Genomic DNA, 19,196 nt, shown 5'->3' with positions numbered 1-19,196 from the left:
GTCTCTTTGTTGCCTCTCTGGTTAATGCCCTCCTTGCCTGGTCAGTGAGTTTTGGTGGGCAGCCCTCTCTTGGCAGGTTTGTTGTGGTGCCATATTCTTTCCATTTTTAAGAATGGATTTAATGGTGCTCCGTGGGATGTTCAAATTTTCAGATATTTTTTTATAACCCAAACCTGATCTGTACTTCTCCACAACTGTGTACCTGACCTGTTTGGAGACTTCTTCATGGTGCCGTTTGCTTGGTGGTGCCCCTTCTTTCGTGGTGTTGTAGACTCTGGGGCCTTTCAGAACAGGTGTATATATACTGAGATCATGTGACAGATCATGTAACACTTAAAGTCCACCTGTGTGTAATCTAACTAATTATGTGACTTCTGAAGGTAATTGTGTTGCACCACATCTTATTTAGGGGCTTCATAGCAAAGGCGGTGAATACGTATGCACATACCACTTTTCCGTTTTAAAATTTCACTTCACCAATTTGGTCTATTTCGTGTATGTCACTTACATGGAATCCGAATAAAAATCTATTTAAATTACAGGTGTGCAGCAACCCTCCCCATCCAACCTGACAGAGCTTGAGGGGATCTGCAGAGAAGAATGGGAGAAACTCCCCTAATACAGGTGTGCCAAGCTTGTAGCGTTGCACTCAAGAAGACTCGAGGCTGTAATTGCTGCCAAAGGTGTTTCAAAAGAGTACTGAGAAAAGGGTCTGAATACTCATGTAAATGTGATATTTAAGTTTTATAAATTAGCAAACATTTCTAAAAAACAGTTTTTGCTTTGTCATCACGGGGTATTGTGTGTAGATTGATGAGGGGATTAAAAAAAAATCCATTGTAGAACAAAATGTGTAAAAAGTCAAGTCTGAATACTTTCCGAATGCACTGTATACTGTTCTATCCTACGTATTCTACAGATATACTAAATATTCTATCCACATAATGTCCATAATGGCTATACATTCCATCACACTACAAGCACACATACAGTGGGGAGAACACGTATTTGATACACTGCCAATTTAGCAGGTTTTCCTACTTACAAAGCATGTAGAGGTCTGTAATTTTTTATCATAGGTACACTTCAACTGTGAGAGACGGAATCTAAAACAAAAATCCAGAAAATCACATTGATGATTTTTAAGTAATTCATTTGCATTTGAACCTGTTTGTTGGTTCATATTAGATTGCTACAATGCAGGCCTTTATGAACAGTGTCACGTCTCTATGCATATTTGTGTGTTTACCATCACCAAAGGTTTCAGCCCCCCACCTCACCACATCCTCTCCCGCCTCCTTTATTTTCCCATTTGAGGATAGTGTCCCTAATCTAATTTGCCCGTGGCCTAAAAGCGAGAGAAGAGTCCTTTGGATACTCAGATCTCCCAGATGATTCCATCGGAGGCTTTTAATCCAATCAATAGGGGTAATTATAGGCAATTGCACCAAATGGGAACGCATTGTACTGGACTTAATTTTTTTTTTTAATATTCGGACAATCCTGTTATGGACGAGACGGCAAAAGGCTAATTTCATATTAATGATGCTGGCTCGGAAACAAAAGCTACTTGTAAATTGAAAGTCGGCCCAGATTCAGACACACAGAATAAAATGTAGAAGGAGCCTTTTGTCTGTCCCTCGCCCCTTCACTCACACAAACATGCATTTAATGGACCACCAAGGTCATTTTATTTTATTTTAACAAAGTTATACAATCTCATATAGAAAGAAATGTAACAGCAGATCAATACTTAATTAGTGTGGACTGTCCATAGACTGCAGAGTCTACTTCGAAATGAATGACAGTCTACCTTTCTAAACAATGGTTCAAAAAGGACTCCACTCATCATAAGACTTTATGGTGCCTTTTCTCTGCAGCTCATTGACACCCTTTCAAGGCCTAGCTAAATGTCACAGCACCGTGGTCCAGGGGAAATTACATGCAAATCTGAAAATGGTCATCTGAAAATCAACTCTCCCTCTAATCTGTCAGAGAGCATCTCTGGTAAGACCACAAGCTTTACGTGTTAGCCATGTTGGATAGTTCACAAGAAGGGTTGGCTGGTACACTACATGACCAAAAGTACTTGGACACCTGCTCGTCGAAACATCTCATTCCAAAATCATGGGTATAAATATGGAGTTGGTCCCCCCTTTGCTGCAATAACAGCATCCACTCTTCTGGGAAGGCTTACCACTAGATGTTGGAACATTGCTGTGGGGACTTGCTTCCATTCAGCCACAAGAGCATTAGTGAGGTTCTTCCACAACGATCTTGACAAACCATTTCGGTATGGACCTTGCCTTGTGCACGAGGTCATTATCATGCTGAAACAGGAAAGTGCCTTCCCCAAACTTTTGCCGCAAATTTGGAAGCACACAATCATTAAGATTTCCCTTTAATGGAATTAAGGGGCCTAGCCCGGACCATAAAAAAACAGCCCCAGACCATTATTCCGCTTCCACCAAATTTTACAGTCGGCACTATGCATTTGGGCAGATCGCGTTCTCCTGGCATCTACTGAACACAGATTTGTCTGTCAGGCTGCCAGATGATGAAGTGTGAGTCATCACTCCCTAGAGGTTTCCACTTCATAATAACAGCACTAACAGTTGACCGGGGCAGCTCTAGCAAGATAGAAATTTGACGAACTAACATGTTGGAAAATTGGCATCCTATGATGGTGCCACATTGAAAGTCACTAAGCTCTTCAGTAAGGCCATTCTACTGCCAATGTCTGTCTATGGAGATTGCATGGCTGTGTGCTCGATTTTATACACCTGTCAGCAACGGGTGTGGCTGAAATAGCTGAATCCACTAATTTGAAGGGATTTCCACATACTTTTGTGTATATAATGTATTTTAACGACTAATAATAATAATTATTGATTGTATTTATTTAGCGCTTTTCCACCTAGGTGCTCAAACAGCTTTAAGTAAGGGGGGAACTCACCTCTACCACCATCAATGTATGGCACCCACGTGGGTGATGCACAGCAACCATTTTTGAGCCTGAAGACTCACCACACATCAGCTAGCATGGTGGAGAGGTGAGGAGTCAGGAAATTCATGTAATTTCAAATATGAAAGGCAACAGCCTCGGCAGGGCAATGTTCCCTTTACTGCCCTGGGCACTGGAATCTTCTTAGACCAAGAGTGCCCCCTTCTGACCTGCCAACACCACTTCCAGCAGCATCTGGTCTCCCATCGAAGGACCGACCAGGACCGATCCTGCTTAAAGTTAAGCTTCTTAATTTGTGAAAAAAATGTAATTGAGAGCTGGGAACTATGAGTAAGACAAAGTGTGAAATATGAGAAAAATATGTTGTGTTGTGCAAATTGAGGATATAATTCTGAGCATATTTCCCGTGTGCTGAGGAAGTGAGAAAATAACCCTGTTAGCAGCTGCCATGATAACCTGTCGATGAGACTCACCTCGTAGAGCGTGATGACGCCATTGGTCTCGTTAGGTGCCTTCCACTGCATGAAGATCTTCTCCTCGTACGGTCCGGTCTGGATGGATTCCAAAGGAACAGAGCCAGGAACTGGAGGAAAGGAAAGACACACACAGGTGTGAGGGAATGTTCAAGCAAAGTATGAGAGCAAGTTTGAGCACTAAAAACACACACATACTGTATGTGCATGACATGCACACACCCACATGCACACCACTGTGATCAAACACTTGGTGCACAACACCATGGTCTGAGAACAATTTAACCATTCAACGATGTAGCGTAGTATCCGAGACGTTACAGCGCATTAACAACGGCACACTCCAATCATCCAAAAGAGTGTCACACACACCAAGCAAAATAATTATTTACAACACTACTCCAATTTCTCAAGCACTTGACAGACAGGCAGCCAAAGGCAAGAAAGCAGATGGAAGAAGGCCCAATATCTAGCAGCATTCACTCCTTCAGAAAACAATTTACTGAGCATGCGAACGTGTCAGTCATTTTCAGCACACTCCTCACACTTCATTGAGCGCGGTTTACGTTTTGCACACGTGTTGACACAGACACACACCGTGTACGTGCTAGACACAAACAGTATCGAGTGAGGTCTTTGAAAGTGGTAACTCATCTAAATGTTAAAGGAGGAAGAGCGCATCGGTGGCTTAACCCTAGGACTGGTGGAGCAAGCGGTTGAAGTCGATGGAAACCTCCTCAGGGATCAATCCTCACTCCCTTTGATTTGATATTCATTTATGGCAGTCTAATGAGTTATATACCTGCCAGCCAGGAGAAAATCCATGGTAATAGCCCTGTTAAAAGGCCATTTAGTCCAACTTCAAACACACGTTTGCATTAAACACTCCCACTCCACAATAATCGGCAGGGCAGATAAGAAAAATGTGCTGGTCTGGAACGATACCGGCTTTAGCTACCTCAACAGGGCAGATGGCGGGATAGAGGGATGGTGAGCTAGAGGGATGGGAACTGGACTATTTGACACATTGCTAAGCTTTAATGAGGATGTGTTATTCTAATGCAACTAAATACAGTGAGCTCCAAAAGTATTGGGACAGTGTCACATTTGTTGCTGTTTTGGCTCTGTACTCCAGCACTTTGGATGATACTGTGAGGTTAAAGTGCAGACTGTCATTTTTTATTTAAATGTTAAACTATATTGAAATGTAATCTATATCATTTAAAAATGACAGCACTTTTTGTACATTTTAGGGGACCAAAAGTATTATGACAAATTCACTTACATTGAGTGTACAAACATTAGGAACAGCTTCCTAATATTGAGTTGCACCCCCTTTTGCCATCCGAACAGCCTTAATTCATCGGCGTTCCACAGGAATTCTGGCCCATGTTGACTCCAATGCTTCCCACAGTTGTGAAAAGTTGTCTGGATGTTCTACCAGTGGTGGACCCTTCTTGACACATACAGAAAACTGTTGAGCGTGAAAAACCGTTGCAGTTCTTGGCAGACTCAAATCGGTGCACCTGGCATCTGCTGCCATACCCCGTTCAAAGGCACTTAAATATTTTGTCTTGCCCATTCACCCTCTGAATGGCACACACACACATTCCATGTCTCAAGACTTAAACCGGTCTCCTCCCCTTTAACTACACAGATTGAAGTGGTTTAACATGTGACATCAGTAAGGGATCATAGCTTTCCCCTAGTCAGTCTATGTCATGGAAAGATGTGTATGTGTACTAAAGTAGTCAAAAGGTTAGTATTTGGTCCCATATCCCTAGCACGCAACGATTATACAAAGCTTGTAACTCTACAAACTTGTTAGATGCATTTGGTGTTTGCTTTGGTTGTGTTTTAGATTGTTTCATTCCCAATATAAATGATTTGCATATAATGTATTGTGTCATTTTGGAGTCACTTTTATTGTAAATAAGAATATAATATGTTTGTAAAGACCTCTACAATAATGTGGATGCTACCATGATAACGGATAGTCCTGAATGAACCGTGAATAATGATGAGTGAGAAAGTTAGACGCACAAATATCACACCCCCAAGACATGCTTATCTCTCACCATCACAAAAACAGGGGATGCTATAATGCTGTTGGTTTTTTGGGGGGGGAGGGGGGGGGGGGGATATTCATGGGGTACAAAGCCAAAACAAACTGTCACTGTCCCAATACTTTTGGAGCTCAGTGTAGTTTGTGTCACATTTGGAAGAATCGGTCCAAGATGTAATTCAAAGATATTAGTCTTGTCATTCTCCGATGAAATTATGAAGTGACAGTGTCCACTTCATAATTTAAATGTGGAATATGATAATGGACCAAGATGAAAGCACACACAATCCATACTTGTTACATGAGGGTTGTCATAAACAGGTGTTGTGTGCCGCCATACCTTGTGCACATATGCAGAGTTAAAACATTGAAATAATTTTTGGATTGGTGATTTAAAACAGGCCTTGATTAGCCTGCCTTGCCTGGTGAGAGCATATCAAATTACCTTAAAAATGAATTACATTACATGAATTACACAATTACATCTGCCTTTCCATTCTGCATCTTATAAGTTCATCTGTGTGTGTGTGTGTCTGTGTGTGTGCTGGAGGCAGGAATAAAGGAGTCATCAAAACGATATATGCCACTGTAACACATGCATCAAAACTCGATTAACTTCCTGTCTACAGAGTGTCTGAGTGGCATGTTTCATTAAGCTGGTAGCGAGGATAACATTTCTCTTGTGCCCCCCCCCCCCCCCCCCCCCGCCAATTATGACGTGAACGCATCGGCTGTTTGACGACCTTAGAAAAAAAATGTGTCTCCATTGACAGTCCATGTTAATTCCTGACATTATCTTTAATGGTGCTAGTAAGACTTTACGTGATTTGGTGAGTGGTATCAATAGGCTTAATTTAGACCTGAATCACTCGCGATAACTACAGTAACTGTCCAGGGAACATGCCAACCAAAGTCAGAAGAGCTGCTGGTGTAGCATCTAGCCTAGCTGCGAGTTAGCTATCAAGCTAGCGAGGTTTCCTTGAAAGCTTGAACACAGCCTGCAAAAAAGCAGTTAGCCCTTGTGGCCTGCCCTGTCTGGAAATAGGTGGAATACCAGCGTTAGACTAAGTTGCTACCATGTCATCCAAGGCTAAAGCCAGTGGGAGTAAGGGAGAGGACAGTGTTTATCACAGGTGAATGATCTTTCAAATGAACAAAAAAGGGTTGTAGAGGTAGTTGTTTCAACAACCAGAAAATAGCTTCAAGAGCTTTGGACTCAATTATACTAACATGAGAATGAACGATCTGACCAGAGAGGTCCAGGACCTTAAGGACAGTTAGCAGTTCTCCCAGGGAGAAGTGGATGTCCTGAAAAACTCTTGCAGCATGATGATAACAAACTGTAAGCACACGCGAGATGATATCAGCACTGTCTTTCAATCATAATTACAGGGAAAACAGACTATCTAAAGGGATAATTGAGGAGGAATACCATCATTGTGGATGGCATACCAGAGTCTTCACAGGAGAACTGGGCAGAGTCTGAGGAAAAAGAAAAATGATCACTGAGAAGCTGCCGATGGATCACCAGGCCGATAGTGATCCAGTTCCTAAGGTTTAAGGACAAAATGGCTGTTCCTGAGCGAGCTAAGAACTTGAGAGGAACCAATATATTCCTTATCAAGGACTACTTGAAAGCTGTGCGCACGACGTGCAAAGAACTTATCCCAGCCATGAAAGCTGCCAGAGAGCGTGGGGACATTGCTTCAATCTGCTACGACAGGCTCATTGTCTACCCTCCCCCTCAAAAGGTTGGGAGGAGTGAGACAGCCTAGCTTCCGGGTCAGTAGCTTAAGCCTCATATCACACATACACATAGACACCAGCCTGATTGACTGACTCTATTAGGCAAACAATGTTCTTGTCATGTGTGTTAAATATATATATACACACTACTCAAAAAAATAAAGGGAACACTTAAACAACACAATGTAACTCCAAGTCAATCACACTTCTGTGAAATCAAACTGTCCACTTAGGAAGTAACACTGATTGACAATATATTTCACATGCTGTTGTGCAAATGGAATAGACAACAGGTGGTTATTATAGGCAATTAGCAAGACACACCTAAAAAAGGAGTGGTTCTGCAGGTGGTAACCACAGACCACTTCTCAGTTCCTATGCTTCCTGGCTGATGTTTTGGTCACTTTTGAATGCTGGTGGTGCTTTAACTCTAGTGGTAGCATGAGACGGTGTCTACAACCCACACAAGTGGCTCAGGTAGTGCAGCTCATCCAGGATGGCACATCAATGCGAGAAGTGGCAAGAAGGTTTGCTGTGTCTGTCAGCGTAGTGTCCAGAGCATGGAGGCGCTACCAGGAGACAGGCCAGTACATCAGGAGACGTGGAGGATGCCGTAGGAGGGCAACAACCACTTTGTGCAAGGAGAAGCAGGAGGAGCACTGCCAGAGCCCTGCAAAATGACCTCCAGCAGGCCACAAATGTGCATTTGTCTGCTCAAACGGTCAGAAACAGACCTCATGAGGGTGGTAGGAGGGCCCGACGTCCACAGGTGGGGGTTGTGCTTACAGCCCAACACCGTGCAGGATGTTTGGCATTTGTCAGAGAACACCAAGATTGGCAAATTCGCCACTGGCGCCATGTGCTCTTCACAGATGAAAGTAGGTTCACACTGAGCACGTGACAGACGTGACAGAGTCTGGAGACACCGTGGAGAACGTTCTGCTGCCTGCAACAACCTCCAGCATGACCGGTTTGGCGGTGGGTCAGTCATGGTGTGGGGTGGTATTTCAGCCCTCCATGTGCCCGCCAGAGGTAGCCTGACTGCCATTATGTACTGAGATGAGATCCTCAGACCTCTTGTGAGACCATATGCTGGTGCCGTTGGCCCTGGGTTCCTCGTAATGCAAGACAATGCTAGACCTCACGTGGCTGGAGTGTGTCAGCCGTTCCTGCAAGAGGAAGGCATTGATGCTATGGACTGGCCCGCCCGTTCCCCAGACCTGAATCCAATTGAGCACATCTGGGACATCATGTCTCGTACCATCCACCAACGCCAATGCCAAGAGTGTGCAAAGCTGTCATCAAGTCACAGGATGGCTACTTTGAAGAATCTCAAATATAAACTATATTTTGATTTTTTAAAACACTTTTTTGGTTACTACAAGATTCCATATGTGTTATTTCATAGTTTATGTCTTCACTATTATTCTATAGTGTAGAAAATAGTAGACCGCGCTCCCATTTTGCCTTGAAACGATATAACTGATCGAGATCTAATTACTTTAAAATAGAGATTACGTTAGTTTTCTTTTTGTTTTTACACATTGCTTATTTTTTTCCATCAACAGACTTGTTCAATTGTGTTGAATGGGATAAGTATGATAAGTATGCTAAACTTTAGGAAATAACGTATTACATACTTTTTGTATGCTTTTAATTTTCCATTTTATTGGGCATTAACAACTGAATAAATTAATCCTTGATGGATCTTGTGTACGTTTCCGACCCTAAAGGGAAGAATCGCTATTTAAAGTTGGCATACAAACATACCCTTAACTGAAAAACAATGTTTTGCTAAAGCGGAGAAGCAATGATGTTACACAGCAAATGGGAGATTGAGATTAAAAGGAGATGAGCATTTTTGGTGTTTTGTTCAAGGGCTTGTTTTTCACATTATGTTCAAGAAACGTATGTTGTAAACAAAATTAGTCATTTTGTGCTTAAATTGGAAGTGTGTAATCAATATTTTCAGATACATTTGTTGATGTATTTGACCTTGGTCGCCTATTGTTTACACTGTTTAACATTCAGCTACCGAGTGTAAATTGAAATGCTATTTATTATTATTCTTTCTATGTCCATTGTAGAAAGTTCACAAATAAAAATCAACCTATTTGAAAAGATTTGACAATTTTTTTTTAAAGATAGCGCAAGCCAAGAAAAACAACAAAAAGCAGTATTGTGTTTTTCATGCTGTGCTCCATAAGAGCTGTCTCTCTAAAGTCAGATAAATCTCCAGTAAAAGGATTATTCAATCCTCACTGTTTTAAATCTCCTCAGGGACCTCACTGATTTTCTAATAATAGATGATTTAACCATCCAGGGCGCGCTCAAGACAAAACACATGCCAAATGAGAAATCAAGAACAATCCTCCCGCTCCTGTTTTTTTAAAGAATTAGAGCTAACAAAGAATTCCAACATGTCAAGAAACTTGACAGTATCAGTGTTACGGTAAAAACGTCTCTTTGGTGGAATAAACATGGTTATTTGTGTTGGGTGGGGGTTTGGAGGCTGACTGGGGATGACAAATATCTTTGGGCCAAGTACATCCAATGCTTCATCGACCATATGACGCTAAGCCCTGGCATCATTGCTTTCCAATCTGATTACGAATGGCAGGATCAGTGGACAACGAGTGGATATGGACACGGACAAACACCCACACCCCGCCACCAACCCCCCATGCAACAAAGGTCTAAAGGTCTAACCTGGTGAAGCAGCCTGACTGACCAAACAAAGAGGTGGATGCTTATGATCCTTACACTGTCCATGAACAAAGGGTTAACATGGCAGTCCATGACATTAAGAGTAAATGTAATATTACAAAATGTGCTAGAAAGTACTGTGTTGCGTGAATAATACTATATTGCTCTAAGACTAGGATCAACAATAAATGTATTGATCATTTTTGACAAAAAAACTATAAAAGTACATTGGCATTACAGTAAAATAGACTGAGAAGGTGTACATGTGTGACCTAAAGAGAATAGAAAAATGTATCGGTTGACTTAACTCTAACCACTAAACTCCCAAATCTAATCTCCTTCTGGTAAACTGGGAGCTTAAATTAACGGGATTCAGTGTCATTTCTACCTTAATTAGAACCTCCATTGTGGCTGTAAAAATACTTCCATTTCAACAGCGAGGGGAAAAAGGAACATTTAAAATTCAAAGCATATTCGCGAGATGACGCATACTGCTTTAAAGCAAAAGTCATTACCATAGAAGTGCAATTAGCACTGCTGAGAACAGTCAATGTGCACTAATTACAAAATTACAACCCAGAGATTACAGATTGTTCATGAAAAAACTATTTACACATTTCCTGAGACGTTGCTACTCTCAACTAGTTTGAGACCCCGTGGGCTGTGATAAATGAAAAGATAACCACAGTCTTTATGGAATGAGGATGTCATAGTGCAGGGATAATGGCAAGGTCTCCAGTTTTATGTTATACGTTACATCCAATAACACAAATACAATGTTTTCATTTGTGCTTATTCATTTCCGCTGTAGTCATATTGTGTTTTGAACACGTTGATAACAGGCTGTAATCAGCATTCATTATACAGTTATTAGAAGTGAAGCCAATCATTATTGTGGTTTTAATTATCAAATCAAAATCAAATCGTATTTGTCACAAGCGCGGAATACAACAGGTGTAGACCTTACAGTGAAATGCTTACTTAAAACTGGCATTGTTGGTTAAGGGCTTGAAAGAAAAATACCTAAAAAAATAAGAAATAAAAGTAACAAATAAGTAAAGAGCAGCAGCAAAATAATACAGAGGCTACATACAGGTGGTACCGGTACAGAGTCAATGTGTGGGGGCACCGGTTAGTCGAGGTAATTGAGGTAATATGTACGTGTAGGTAGAGTTATTAAAGTGACTATGCATAGATAATAACAGATAGTTAGCAGCAGCGTAAAAGTGTGGGGGGTGGGGGGGGGCAATGCAAATAGTCTGGGTAGCCACTTGATTAGATGTTCAGGAGTCTTATGGCTTGGGGGTAGAAGCTGATTTAGAAGCCTCTTTGACCTAGACTTGGCGCTCCGGTACCACTTTTTCCGTGCTGTAGCAGAGAGAACAGTCTATGACTAGGGTGGCTGGAATTGTTGAAAATGTTTAGGGTCTTCCTCTGACACCGCCTTGTATCGAGGTCATGGGTGGCAGGAAGCTTGGCCCCAGTGATGTACTGGGCCGAACGCACTACCCTTTGTAGTGCCTTGCGGTTCGAGGCCAAGAAGTTGCCATACCAGGCAGTGATGCAACCACTCAGGATGCTCACGATGGGGCAGCTGTAGAACCTTTTGAGGATCTGAGGATCCATGACAAATATGTTTTGTGGTGCCCTCGTCATGACTGTCTTGCACCATGTTAGTTTGTTGGTGTGGAACTTGAACTTTAACCTCTCAGCCTGCTCCACCACAGCCCTGTCGATGAGAATGGGGGCGTGCTCGGTCCTCATTTTTCTGTAGGCCACAATCATCTCCTTTGTCTTGATCACATTGAGGATGAGGTTGTTGTCTTTGTACCACATGGTCAGGTCTCCGACCTCCTCCCTATAGGATGTCTCATCGTTGTCAGGGATGCCTGGCCATGCAGTCATGAGTGAACAGGGAGTACAGGAGGAGACTGAGCACGCACCCCTGAGGGGCCCCTGTGTTGAGGATCAGCGTGGCGGATGTGTTGTTGCCTACCCTTACCACCTGGGAGCGGCCCGTCAGGAAGTCCAGGATCCAGTTGCAGAGGGAGGTGTTTAGTCCCAGAGTCCTTAGCTTAGTGATGAGCTTTGAGGGCACTGATGGTATTGAACACTCAGCTGTAGTCAATGAATAGCATTCTCACATAGGTGTTCCTTTTGTCCAGGTGTGAAAGGGTAGTGTGGAGTGCAATAGAGATTGCATCATCTGTGGATCTGTTGGGCTGGTATGCAAATTGGAGTGGATCTAGGGTTTCTGGGATAATGGTGTTGATGTGAGCCATGACCAGCCTTTCAAAGCACTTCATGGCAACAGATGTGAGTGCTACAGGTCGGTAGTCATTTAGGCAGGTTACCTTAGTGTTCTTGGGCACAGGGACTATGGTGGTCTGCTTGAATCATGTTGTTATTACAAACTTAGACAGGGAGAGGTTGAAAATGTCAGTGAAGACACTTGCCAGTTGGTCAGCGCATGTCCTGGTAATCTGTCTGGCCCTGCGGCCTTGTGAATGTTGACCTGTTTAAAGGTCTAACATTGACTGCGAAGAGCGTGATCACACAGTTGTTCGGAACAGCTGATGCTCTCATGCATGTTTCAGTGTTACTTACCTTGAAGTGAGCATAGAAGTCATTTAGCTCGTCCAGTAGGCTTGTGACACTGGGCAACTCTCGGCTGTGCTTCCCTTTGTAGTCTGTAATAGTTTGCAAGATTTGCCACATCCGACGAGCTTCGGAGCCGGTGTAGTACGATTCAATCTTAGTCCTGTATTGACGATTTGCCTGTTTGATGGTTCATCTGAGGGCACAGAGGGATTTCTCATAAGCTTCCGAGTCTCACTCCTTGAAAACGGCAGCTCTACCCATTAGCTCAGTGCGGATGTTACTGTGGGGACGATGTCATCGATGCATTTATTGATGAAGCCAGCAACTGATGTCCTCATTGCCATCAGAAGAATCCTGGAACGTATTCCACTCTGTGCTAGCAACACAGTCCTGAAGCTTAGTATCTGCTTCACCTGACCACTTTTGTATTGACCGAGTCACTGGTGCTTCCTGCTTGAATTTTTGCTTGTATGCAGGCATCAGGAGGATAGAATTATGGTCAGATTTGCCAAATGGAGGGCGAGGGAGAGCTTTGTACGCGTGAGTCTCTGTGTGTGGATCAAAGGAGGTCTAGAGTTTTTTCTCCCTGGTTGCACTTTTAACATGCTGGTAGAAATGAGGTAAAACAGATTTAACCTCTGGGCTAGGGGTTGTATTTTGACGTCTGGATGAAAACCATGCCCAAAGTAAACTGCCTGCTACTCAGGCCCGGAAGCTAGGATATGCATATAATTGGAAGATTTGGATAGAAAACACTCTAAAGTTTCTAAAACTGTTAATATAATGTCTGTGAGTATAACAGAACCGATATGGCAGGCGAAAACCCTAGGACAAACCATCCCCCCCAAAAATGTCAGCCTACCACTGTTTCCAATGGCTGTCATGTTCATTATGAGGCAAAAACCTCCCAGATTGCAGTTCTTAGGTTTTCCACTAGATGACATCAGTCTTTAGAAAGAGTTTCAGGCTTTAAAAAAAAAATAGCCAGAATATGTAGTTTTTCTAAGTGGCTCCCATTTTGGCTGTAGTGTTTCCATGCGCGTGGATGGCTTTCTTTGTTGTTTATCTCCGGTAAAGACAATAACAATTCTCCGTCTTAAATTTGATAGTTTATTTACATATTAGGGTACCTGAGGTTTGATTATAAACATTGTTTGAGAAGTTTATTGGTAACGTTTGGGATTCATTTTGTATGTATTTTGAAGGAGGGAAAAAGGTCTATTATTGAATGAAGCGCGCCAGCTAAACTGAGTTTTTGGGGATATAAAAAGAAGGACATTATCGAACAAAATGACCATTTGTGATGTAGCTGGGTCCTTTTGGAGTGACAACAGAAGAAGATCTTCAAAAGGTAAGGCATTTATTATATAGCTATTTCTGACTTTCGCTGCGCACCAGCCTGGTTGAAAAATGTTTTATCATGTGGGGCTCTGTCCTCAGAAAATCGCATGGTGTGCTTTCGCCGTAAAGCCTTTTTGTAATCTGATACAGCGGCTGGATTAACAAGAAGTTAAGCTTTATTTTGATGTATGACACTTGTATTTTCGTGAATGTTAAATACCGTCATTTCTGGACTATTAAGCGCACCTGAATATAAACCGCACCCACTGAATATTTTTTAAATATGTATTTTGTACATAAATAAGCCACACATGTCTATAAGCCGCAGGTGCCTACAGGTACATTGAAACAAATTAACTTTACAGCCTTTAAACGAAACATGGCTTGTAACAAAAATAAATAGGCTTTTAAACTAAACACGGCTTGTAACAAAAATAAATAAGCTTTAACGAAACACGGCTTGTATCAAAACATTGAAAAATAGCAGTAAACAGTAGCCTACCAAGAAAGTCATTGGTCACTATCTTCCTCCTCCTGTGCACTGAAACCACTGAAGTCATCTCCTTCGGTGTTGGAGTTGAATAGCCTCAGAATTGCTTCGTCCGATGTTGGATCGCTGCCCTCTTCAACACACAGCAGTCCAGCCTTTCGAAACCCGTTGATGATAGTGGATTTTTTGACAATCCTCCACGCTGTCAGCAGCTCTATTTCCTTTTCCAACAGCCAGATCGATCGCCTTCAACTTGAAAGCTGAATCATATGCATTTCTCTGTGTCTTTGCCATGATGAGGTTGACAAAATTACTACCGTAATCAGAATGATGGGAAGTTTGAGCGCGCTCGATTTACATCACATTATGTGACAGTGCTCAGTTTTTTGGCGGCATGAATCTTGTGAAAGCGGGAAAAATCCATAAATTAGCCGCGTCATTGTATAAACCGCGAGGTTCAAAGCGTGGGAAAAAAGTAGCGGCTTATATTCTGGAAATTACAGTAGTTATATTTCTGTAATTTGAATTTCGCGCTCCGCAATTTCACAGGATGTTGTCGAGGTGGGTCGCTAGCGGAAAGCCTGCGCCAGAAAGGTTAAGTTTCCTTGCATTAAAGTTCCCGGCCACTAGGAGAGCCGCCTCTGGATGAGCATTTTCCTGTTGGCTTACAGCTCATTGAGTGCGGTCTTAGTGCCAGCATCGGTTTGTGGTGGTAAATAAACTACTACGAAGAATATAGATGAAAACTCTCTAGCTAGGTAGATAGTGAGGTCTACAGCTTATCATGAGATACTCTACCTCAGGTGAGCAAAACCTAGAGACTTCCTTAGATATTGCGCACCAGCTGTTTACAAATATACATAGACCCAACCCCTTTTCTTACTAGAGGCTGCTGTTCAATCCTGCCGATACAGTGTATAACCCGCCAGCTGTATGTTATTCATGTCGTCGTTCAACCACGACTCGGTGTAACATAAGATATTACAGTTTTCTTATGTCCCATTGTTAGGATATACGTGTAGTTTGTCCACTTTATTATCAAGCGATTGTACGTTGGCCAATAGTACCGATGGCAAAGGCAGATTAGCCACTTGTTGCTGGATCCTCACAAGGCACCCGATCTCCTTCCGCGAAACCTTTCTAGTGTGAATGACGGGGATGAGGCCCTGTTCAGGTGTCTGGAGTAAATCCCTCTCGTCCGACACATTAATTAGTGGATCAATTAAGGTCTTACTTTGTTTCTATCAACTTGCAGTTCTATCAAGCTAGTGCCTTTACGGCAAAGCATTATCTGTTTGAATACATGTATGAAGCAACAACAATAATGTCAACTATCTGTAGCCATCAAGGAGTCTATTCCAAGAAGTAAGCTATCGTGATCTATTTTTAAAGGCAAGATTTTGGTATAGACACACAATAGTATGCATAGAAATATCTCTCTCTCTCTCATTGACAAATGTGTATTTTTTTGTGTCATATTTTTGGCATGTGCAGAGATGGAATTTAGGCGATACTTCAAAAGACAACATTTTACTATCTTTGGGCTAGTATCCCTATGTGTACAGAGAGCAGGTCTACAGTTAAACCCCTTGCGTGTATTTGAACTAGGAACAGGACAAGACAGTGGAACCAAGACAAAACCACTAAAGAAACAAATACTCTGACACACACCATCCTCCTCTGTCTGCTTGACGATCTCCTCGCTCTCCTTGCTTCCCTCTGGGTTGGCGAGGACCAGGCGAAGGCGTACAGTGACGAAGGGCCTCAGGCCTCGCAGGGTGAAGTGGGATGATGTCTGGATCAATTCCTCGGCGGCAAACTCCTGCTGGTTGAACACATACTGGTACTGCACTGTCAGGTTGTAGCTGTGGCAGCGCGTCACGGCGTAGCCAAATGTCTCCCACTGCAGGGTGAGCTGGCGGGCCCGAATGTCCACCACATTGACATTCTGAGGCCCGTGGACTGGGTCTGAAGGAGAAAGAGAGGAACAGGGGTTAGACTTTGTGAACATATCCTCATATCCAACCATTGGAAAATGAAGAGGAACTGACTGCCTCACTGCTTAGGGATCCCATAATTGATTGCACAGGATGAGCCGATGTTGGATGGCATTGAGTCACATGGGGGGAAAAAACCTGAACTGCTATTGATGTATTTTGGAGATAGTTGTTTAGCACAGTAGTTGTTTAGCACTTTGATCAAGTCTGCCTCTTTGATAAATCTCCACTAACCCCCCCATGGATGTCCGGTGGGCTATCACAGCAGTATCATCCACTTGTTGCGAGTATCATGGTTAAGTTGATATACCATGCATGAGTGAATGACAAACAGATTGCTCAAACAAAGCTCTTTAGCCTCAAGGTCATTCTATTTCCCCTAGGTTAGCTAATAACAACATCTAAATCATTCAAGATGGTGTGAGACAAAACCGCCCTTCCATTTTTGTTCTGTTTGGGTGGGACTTGAAATTTAAATGGTTTTGTCTGATTTTATAAGATGAAAAGCCTGTAGTGTAATCTGGATAAACCAAAGCTAAGTGCACAAACAACTGGCATTTGGCTGCAGAGCTCTTGAACCGTTTGAACTGGTTATTAAGAAGCCCCTTGAATCTTATCGATGGCATCATCCAGGAAAGCATTTATGTCATTCCCGAATACTTTATTGTTTGGAGATACAGTACAAGGTTTTGATGACGTCTACTTTATGACCAGCAAGCTCCATGTATTGCAGTTGTGGTAAACTACACAGTGATCAATATAAATACCGGTAAATCTACGTTTTCATCCATCACATACTACTATTCTCCACAGAACACAAAACACAGTAACTTGACAACTTTGTGTAATACAGACTTATTATGCATGCTTAGATCAAGGCCTCACAGTGGTGGAACTGATTGAGAATAATGCTGAACAACAAAAGCCCAAATCCCCAGGTCTGAATGGGCCCGATTAGGGCTAATCTATGGCTAATCAGGGTTCATTCGGAAATCAGCTCTAAGAAGATTGCTAATTTCAGTCTAGGAAATCCATCAGGGGGAACTCCCTAGGTCAGCAGACAAAAAATAGTGACATCTGTGAAGCCTGAGTTAAAACTTTGCTTTTGCCGTTAAGTCAATGAAGGCATCTCCTGAGTTGCCCTTGATCTTGACAAATAATGACTGTGTTGTCGTTGTTATTTATACCCTTTCTCCCCCTCTTCCTCCTCCAGCTATCTACCCCAAATGAAACAGAGGGAAGGAGGGAGTGAAGGAGGGAGGGAGTAAGGGATGGAGGGATAGTAGGGGGCTAGCATTGGGCATGACTCAAGTCTCATTAATCAGGGTACATGGCGGTCGGCAGTGTTTGGCACACACTGAAAAAGGGCAACTGAGAGGATTGCTATGCCATGGGTGAGCTGATTCCACCCCAGGTAGGGAAAGGGGGATATCTGGTCATTTGTACAACTGAATGACATCAAGACTACCAAGGCCTCGAAAATTCCCCTCTACTTCACGACAGCCATTGTACCCTGACAGGTACTACAATGTCCAGCAATTCCCACTCACAATTGTCATACAAAAACACAGATACAGTGGTGGGACGTTGTCCATCTTTGTTCGAGAGACTGAGAGATTGTGATGCCTTCTAGCTAAGTGGAACTGAGGGCACAGTCAGGATGAGGTCGAATGGTGTTTAAGTGTGTAGGACAGGTCAAAGCGGAAGGCCGATGGAATCCGATGTTTTCATGTCGTTTCAGTGAGAGGTATTAACAGGGGTAGCTATCTTGGTGCAATAGAAGAACACACAAGTTCACTAGGTTTTCTCATGGAGAATGGTACGTGGATTTGTTTGAGTTCCTTTGAGTCATTTTACAGACTAGACTACAGTACATGTTCTTAACAGCTCAATATATCTCTGTAGCCTACACTTTCATCAAACCAAACTGTTACGGTTTTCTTCCGTCGAAGGAGAGTCGGACCAAAATGCAGCGTGGTAATTTTCATACATGTTTAATAAAGATGAAAAACAAACAATAAAAAACAACAAACGGAACGTGAAAACCTACACAGCCTATCTGGTAACAACAAACACAGAGACAGGAACAATCACCCACGAAACACTCAAAGAATATGGCTGCCTAAATATGGTTCCCAATCAGAGACAACGATAATCACCTGCCTCTAATTGAGAACCAATTCAGACAGCCATAGACTATGCTAGAAAACCCCACTAAGCCACAATCCCAAAACCTACGAAATAAAACCAATACAAAAACACACCACAAAATAAACCCATGTCACACCCTGGCCTGACCAAATAAATAAAGAAAACACAAAATAATAAGACCAGGGCGTGACACAAACATTGAATTGTGTGGGTCTATCCATGAGTGCACAGAGCATGCAGGAAAAATCCAGCCCCACTTATATAAGGAATCACAAATGAGTTGTCCGACCTTTAGTACAATAGCCCTGCACTTCCACCCCATGGCAAAAAGCATCCTGTTCACATCCTGTGACATTATAAACCCCCATCATTTGAAGTTTGCTATCTCAGTTCAATGAGGGATTCTGGAGTGCAACTCAAACACACACACACACACACAAATATATACACACGCACACCCCGGGTGGTTTGTGAGGGCTGGAGAGGCAGATAACTTCCTGACTGCTAAAGTGCCGGTGTTGACTGGTATGTCCATTTTCCTGTCCACAGGTCACCCTTTAAAGCAGAGAACAATTAGGGAGGAAGTGTGGTGGAGCGGAACAGAGTACAACTGTTACCTTAATTACCCGTGTGGTTCCCCGCCACTCTCTCACTGCCCCAA

At 42.6% G+C, this 19,196-nt stretch overlaps 1 protein-coding gene across 7 annotated transcripts in view; it reads right to left on the bottom strand.

The window, feature by feature from the left end:
• LOC109891034 (receptor-type tyrosine-protein phosphatase T) overlaps positions 1-19,196 on the bottom strand; it is a 400,507-nt gene that overhangs the window by 149,931 nt on the left and 231,380 nt on the right. For all 7 annotated transcript variants that reach the window (XM_031827335.1, XM_031827341.1, XM_031827357.1 and 4 more), the window contains exons 8-9: positions 16,059-16,355; positions 3,439-3,548 (exon numbers count right to left, since the gene is read on the bottom strand). In XM_031827335.1, the coding sequence (XP_031683195.1) occupies positions 3,439-3,548; positions 16,059-16,355 (407 nt within the window). The remainder of the gene's footprint in view (positions 1-3,438; positions 3,549-16,058; positions 16,356-19,196) is intronic.

Source organism: Oncorhynchus kisutch, linkage group LG1 (assembly GCF_002021735.2).
Source record: "Oncorhynchus kisutch isolate 150728-3 linkage group LG1, Okis_V2, whole genome shotgun sequence".
Lineage (NCBI taxonomy): Eukaryota > Metazoa > Chordata > Actinopteri > Salmoniformes > Salmonidae > Oncorhynchus > Oncorhynchus kisutch.
The sequence above is the reverse complement of the archived record's forward strand: the minus strand, read 5'-3'. Positions and strand labels throughout refer to the sequence as shown.